The 6,483-nt window shown below is 39.3% G+C and overlaps 1 protein-coding gene across 1 annotated transcript in view; it reads right to left on the bottom strand.

The window, feature by feature from the left end:
• The window catches only part of LOC138054586 (prolyl 4-hydroxylase subunit alpha-1-like), an 11,219-nt gene extending 7,744 nt beyond the window's left edge, over nt 1–3,475 (bottom strand). Inside the window, exons 1-4 of the mRNA XM_068901090.1 lie at nt 3,131–3,475; nt 2,420–2,748; nt 1,775–1,826; nt 292–482 (exon numbers count right to left, since the gene is read on the bottom strand). Of these exons, the coding sequence (XP_068757191.1) occupies nt 292–482; nt 1,775–1,826; nt 2,420–2,748; nt 3,131–3,389 (831 nt within the window). The 5' untranslated portion in view covers nt 3,390–3,475. The remainder of the gene's footprint in view (nt 1–291; nt 483–1,774; nt 1,827–2,419; nt 2,749–3,130) is intronic.
• Between the last annotated feature and the right edge of the window lie 3,008 nt (nt 3,476–6,483).

Below are 6,483 nucleotides of genomic sequence, written 5' to 3'. Positions count from 1 at the left end.
TAAATCCCGTCATCTATAATCCATTTTCTTCATAGCAATTTCTCTTTTCCTCAACCTTCATTTGTGTCAAGACCTCAGGACATACTGACAGCGCGCCTACGGTAAAATACGCTGGCTTTGCAGCATACCGTGGGACGGATGGTAGTTAGATAAGCAGGTGGGTTAAAGTTGCGTTATATTGTCTCATACAAAATCCCATAAAGCCGGCGCTAGTTTTTGGAAAATGGGTGTCAGCCAACGAGAACACTTTTAACTGCTTCGTGGCATGTTGAAGTATGTATAGGACTTTACCTTATTTATTGTTTGGCCTCTACATAGTTTCTCGTAATGTAACGTGAAATCTGCCTTTGGCTCTGGCTTGTTGGAGCTGTCTTCTTCTTCTTCGTCGTCTTCATCATCTTCATAGTACAGTCCATCTTGCATCATTCTCAGCCTATTTTCGTAATAAGCCTTGTTTTGTTGGTGGGCTTCGTTTTCTGGATCTAAAAAAAACACTTCGGCCATGTCGGTGAAATAACAAAACCTTAGAATGGTTATCAGCAGGATCCCATGACTGGGAACCTCTTTTCACACTATCTTCAGTGAACTTTGCCCGTATCTTTCTATTTTTAGCACTAATCCTTCAGCAGGAGACTCACATTTTTATCAATACGCATAATTTGCATATACTTAATCTCGTACCCAGATCTCCCACGGTCATATGGATTTCCAGTGACAGAGAGAGATCTGGGTACGAGATTAGCATATAAAATTGTTTCTTCAGAAAATAGGAGAAAACTGCAAAGCGCAATGACTCGTAAAAAGTTCAAAAAGGTCATTAAGAAAATGCACCAATGTTCAAAATAAACCAGATGTTTGGAGGGTTTCGTTTTGTTTCGAGGCCGGTCCTTCCTCTTCTTCTTTTAAACCACTGAAGAAGTGGAATCACCCTCGAAACATCTGGTTTATTTTAAACATTGGCGGATTTTCTTAATGAACTTTTAGGGCTTTTTAAATTGTTTCTTCGTTTGATAATAACTTTATTCTGATTGCCTATTCTAAACAGTGCGTGTAGAATCATAGAAGTGAACTCGTGGCGTTCTAAAAATAGAAAGATAAATGGGAAGGTTGACTCATAGGACTTTTGTGGGAGAGGCAAGCTCCTACTCACGGGCACCTGTTCTCAGTGAAGCTGACCAGTAATAACAAAGCGGGTAGCCAAGAATCAATCAGCACTTAAACCATGCAAACTGCATAATATCAATACGTCGGGGGGTTACAGCCACAACGAGTTGGTCTTGATTTTGATATTGGAAAGTGCAAGAAGATGTTTTTGAGAGTATTGCAGCAGCTCCTAATGTTTTTAAGTCTAGTCGTTGTTTTTATTTTCAGTTTGGGTACCAAGCCAACTGATCGCATTGTTGTGTACAAAAACTGCTACCTCGTCCCGTGTTTAGTAATTATAGCCCTGGAAAAAAAACAACACTATATTTTTCAAGTCCAATCTCCTCTTGATCATCTTCCATAGCTGGATTTGATTTATCTCAAACTAATTAAGTGAAAACGTTTTACATGTCACCAAGTTACTTCCTATCAAATTAAAAGAAAAAGAAGCTAATTATTGGTGAGCAAATACAGTAGGTTGATGACGAGATGTATTTATAAGTATTCCTGAGTCAGCTGTGAATATACCGTGACCTTCTCCGGGGTTAACATATAACGTCTCCTTCATTACGTATACGAAAGTAGAGAAAAATGATTCTTGCAAGTCATAAGTTAAATTGCAGGGCCGTACCTTCTTCAATCAAGATATTGGTGTGGTTGAGCGCACCTTCAATTCTTCCTGTCTACAAAGACAAAAAAGGGCTTTTAATAAAATTTTAATCATATCATTATCATTCAAATTTATTCGACGGAGAACAGTGGTTATAAACGAAAAGATGTTTCATCGGATATTCAACTCATTTTCAATAATTGAATAATCATTGCAATCTTAGCATGAGACTCTAAGGTAGACAAAAAGACCGTAAGAAAATGATGCCTTGAGCGGAACTCGGAACATTAACCTTGTCGGTGCAATTGCGCTAGACGGCAATTTTGGCGAGACGAGATACCTATGATTACTGAACACAGCGCCTTAAGTCGATGAAGATACTTAAGTAATTCTAACATTTGTTCCAGCCTATTTCAGTATTGGTAATTTTTGTGCTTCTTCGTTGCTACGCTATCTTTAATAAATCACTGCCTCGACCATCTTACAATGATTCTCATGAGATTGTGTATACCAATCAACTGCTATAAGGCCACATGAACATGTTGACCTAAAACTTAACGTAGCGTGTATTCTAGATTTAGTAGAACAAAATTGTTTTCCAGTTGCAGCTCTCCAGCCTCGTTCCTCCATTGATTGGTTCAATGAGTTTGTTTCCACTCGTCTCACCTTATATTCAGCCCAAATCAAATATTGGAGCACATCTCTTGTAACGATTCCGCTGCTTCCTTCAAACGGGCTCATTCGTTTCCAAGCCTCTGTCAACCATCCATACGCTTCCTCGTACTGTTCCGAATGATGCTTCATGAGACCCAGCTCAAGGCAGTGTACTGCGCTCATTTCGGGGCTCAGAGTTTTCGACGAAAGCTTTCCACTCGCTATTCTCTCTGCACTGATGTGGTAGACTTCTTGAATTCGGAGAATCGCTTGAGCACATCCCTGGAGGTCTTCTATGGTTGGAAAAGAATCATTGTGTTCCTTTATGAGTTCAATTAGTTCTGAAAGAGAAATACATTGAATACAATAAGAGGTATTGTATTTTGGACGTAGCTAATTTCTGTTGTCTGCACTCAGTATTGAAATCATCCACTGTTCTTTTGAGTGTTTCCCAAACGTCTCGTTCCAAACAGGGATGGTGGCGTGTCATCCAATTATAGGTACTCATTCGCTATCGGGATAAGATCCCACAAGTCCTGGGACCTGCTGTCCTAAGTTAACGATAATAGTGAATGCAAAGCAAATTACGGATTAACGCGGATAATGGTGAATTTAGAGCAGAGTTCGTGTTGATGCACTACCAGATTTGAGCTCGCGGGTCCCATAAACCAGCACCAAGGCTGTCCTGTGCTGAGTCTTAATTCATTTAACTAAAAACACTACCTTCTCCTATAGGGTGGGTTTCGTCCAATTCTCTCACAAAATCCCTCCAGTCACGTAAAAACCGACGAACAAGCAAATACGAATTTACTGGGTGGCCAAGAAATACTTCCATGTTTTCATCTTTGATATAACTCAAATGATGTTTGACATCATTCGAAAAGCGTGTCATTTCTGACGGCGGCGAAACATAGGTACTTTGTTGTAGATATTCGTCCAGAAGGAAGCTAAAAGATCTCTCCAAGTTTATAAGGTCTGTCATGTGAGTCAATGCAGTAAATATCTGCGCTTCACACAACGACAAGATCGCGATCAAAAGGGGTAGAACGAGCGAAGAAGAGCAAACTAGAGAAGCCATATCAGACTCTCGTGACCGTGACGTGCAACACCTGATCTTAAAAGTGCGGTGCTCAATTGAAACTAGTTATGACCGGTATGACGTCACAGCTGGTACCGGTGGATAGCTGAAAAAACTCGTGGTTGTAATCAGAATTGGAAATGCAAACCATAGTTTTCTTACTCGCATACAATTGCATTTAAAGTCAAAAGCTTCTTACCGCACCAAATTGGTACGAGTATAAGCCGTGCGTGACTTGTATGGAAAATGGAAATTCTTTTGGATCATTTGAGTTGATAAAAGAAAGTTAATCACTGCAGGATAAAAGCCCTTCGTCAGAGAGAACGCGATTCGCTGTGACGAAGGACTAACCCTCAAAACATTACATTTCTAATACTCCTATAGTGGCCAAACTACTGTTATCAATTTAGTTGCTACAAGCAAATATTTGTCCTCCATTTACCCACCAAAGCAGCACCACAGTTTCTTAATTTAGGCTAGGAAATTACCATGTTAGCACATTACAGAGCATATCTAGTGCTGAATGTACGTGTATTATCCATGTTCAGTGGACCCTGTTGTTATCTTGATTTTTAATTAACCTAATATATTACCCATGCATTTAAAATTTGATTTTAAGGCAAATTGTGGCTATTTTAATTGTTTAAATTAATTTTTCTTTATTTATACTAGAATCAATTGGAGCTTGTTACGTAGGAAAATTAATTTGTGATACAAAATTTTTAATGGTGGGAGCAGTTCTGAGTTGATACTGCAAGGAGTTCCACATCTTCTGACCAAAATATCTAAAAGTATGCAGTCCATACTTAGACGTGCTTGCTCTTGGCAGAATCAGCTTCATTTTACCACGCAGATTACGTTTATTACTTTTTAATGACAGGAGATCGCTAATAGTACCTCTTACTAACCGAGTTCGAGCCAGGTGATCTGGTGACGTAATTTGGAGGACTGGGAAGAACAATTTTAACGCCGTATCCCACAACCTTTCGCGGCCTTAGGTGTTGTTTCCAAACTCCCTGCAATATTTCCATTGCCAAAACTCAACAGATCATTTCGTGTCTACTACATTTCCTGTTATTGAATGAACATTCAAGTAGAACCGACGAGATCTAACCTCGCCTCTGCCATGTTGAAAAAATGAGGCCGCGCGCGGTTGTGGGATACGGCGTTAAAATTTTTCTCCCCAGTTCTCCGAATTGCTTCACCAGATGACCTGGAGGCCCGTAATGTGAGTTACGCACCGAGTTTTTTCCCGTTGATTTATGGCCCAAGCGCGAAGCACGCGGGCCATAAATCAACGGAAAAAAAAAAAACGAAGATCCGTAACTTACAGCACGGACCGAGAAAACGAGGTTAGCGAAATATTTGTTATATCACTGAGGTTAATGCGGTGGGCGGGCAAGGAAACTAGTCGAAGTCAAGCGGAAGGTTCAACTGCCGCAAATATTGCTGTGTCAAAATCCGAGAAACTAAATCTTCTTCCCTGTTTGAAATAGTTGCTTGCAAGATTCAAACAGTTTTACAAGTTTATGTAACAGAAACGACATGAAAAACTTGCTAAATAATGTTTTATCGAAATTTTAAATTTAGCGGGCTGTACAGCAGGCCGTACTTAGCTCTTATTAACCGAGCAGGAGGTCTGTATGGGAGAATCTTGACCGAGGTCGTGAGTATAGACCGAACGCAGTGAGCAGTGAGGTCTGTACACCGATCTGACTAAGCTTAAGTAATTCTGTCAAAGTTTGCTCGTCATCCTCTCTTTTGTCATCATGCTGTTTGGTACTTCCATAAATAAATATTAGTAGAAGAAAATACTCAATATTTTTGCATTTTAGTTTGCATCTTTTCACCGCAAAACATTACCGGTCTAGATGCCGGTCTACATGGGAAAATCTAGACCGCGGTCAATATCGATTTCAGCCAATCAAATTCGTGAACTTGGTAGTTCCCAGTCCTTGTGAGACAGAGCCCTATAATAATGTAGAATACGATCCGCTAATTTAGCCAATCACAGCGCGCGTACTATCTGAGAGATATAAGGAGTGTTGGTGTAGTTGCACAGATAGCTTTGTATTTAAGAAATAGAAAACATGTACCGTGTTTCTATCGAGTTATAGAAACACGAGTGAAAGTTTGGGAGAACGAGAAATGCTGTGGGAACACGAGCCGCAGGCGAGTGTTTCCACAGCTTTTTCGACATTGCTTTTGCAAATTTTTTTTGCTTTTTTGAAATTGCTTTTTTATGAATTAAGCTTTTTCCAAATTGCCCTCGTCGCTTCGCGACTCGAGCAATTTTGGAAAATTTCCAAAACACTCGTGCAATTAATCCTTAATAGTCACCTCGACCTCATGTGATTACCTATACTTATTCGCAAAATCTAAAAGATTTTGACCGCAGCCAAAGAGGTATAAGACAGGTCGAAAGCCAATAATTACTTCCTCGTTATACAATTTCTACTTTTCTCCCTTAAAAACCCAAAAATAACTTCAAAACCACATAATCAGCGAGAGAGATTATAAATGTATATTTTTGATTTCGAATATTTTAATTGCAGGCGTTTTTCTTCCTTTATATTCTCATCAGAATATTAATTTCTCTTGATATTGTTATTAAGTTATCACTATTATATTCCTGAAAGGTGGTCTCAACTATGGTTAGAAGAACTTCGATTTCTCGAGAGTGTCAGGTCGGAGAAACTATACCTCTCAACATTTCAAATATAGTCGCTAAGCTTCCATTGGATGCGGTCAGAATGCACTCAAGCCTTTAGTTTGCTACCTTTATCGCTGAGCAATTAATTTCAGTATCTGAACGATACATTCGAGTGACAGATTTAATTTTTACGACGATTTAATACAATAAATAGTCCATCTTTGATCTGTGACGTCTTTTCGAAGTGTTAAATTTGCATCACAAATGATAACATTCCATTGGGAACGTTTTGCAGCCAAGGAGCATTCAACATAGTTCTGCTTGACTGGGATTGCTCATTTAAAT

Source organism: Montipora capricornis, chromosome 6 (assembly GCF_036669925.1).
Source record: "Montipora capricornis isolate CH-2021 chromosome 6, ASM3666992v2, whole genome shotgun sequence".
NCBI lineage: Eukaryota > Metazoa > Cnidaria > Anthozoa > Scleractinia > Acroporidae > Montipora > Montipora capricornis.
This window is presented reverse-complemented; position numbering and strand designations above follow the sequence as displayed.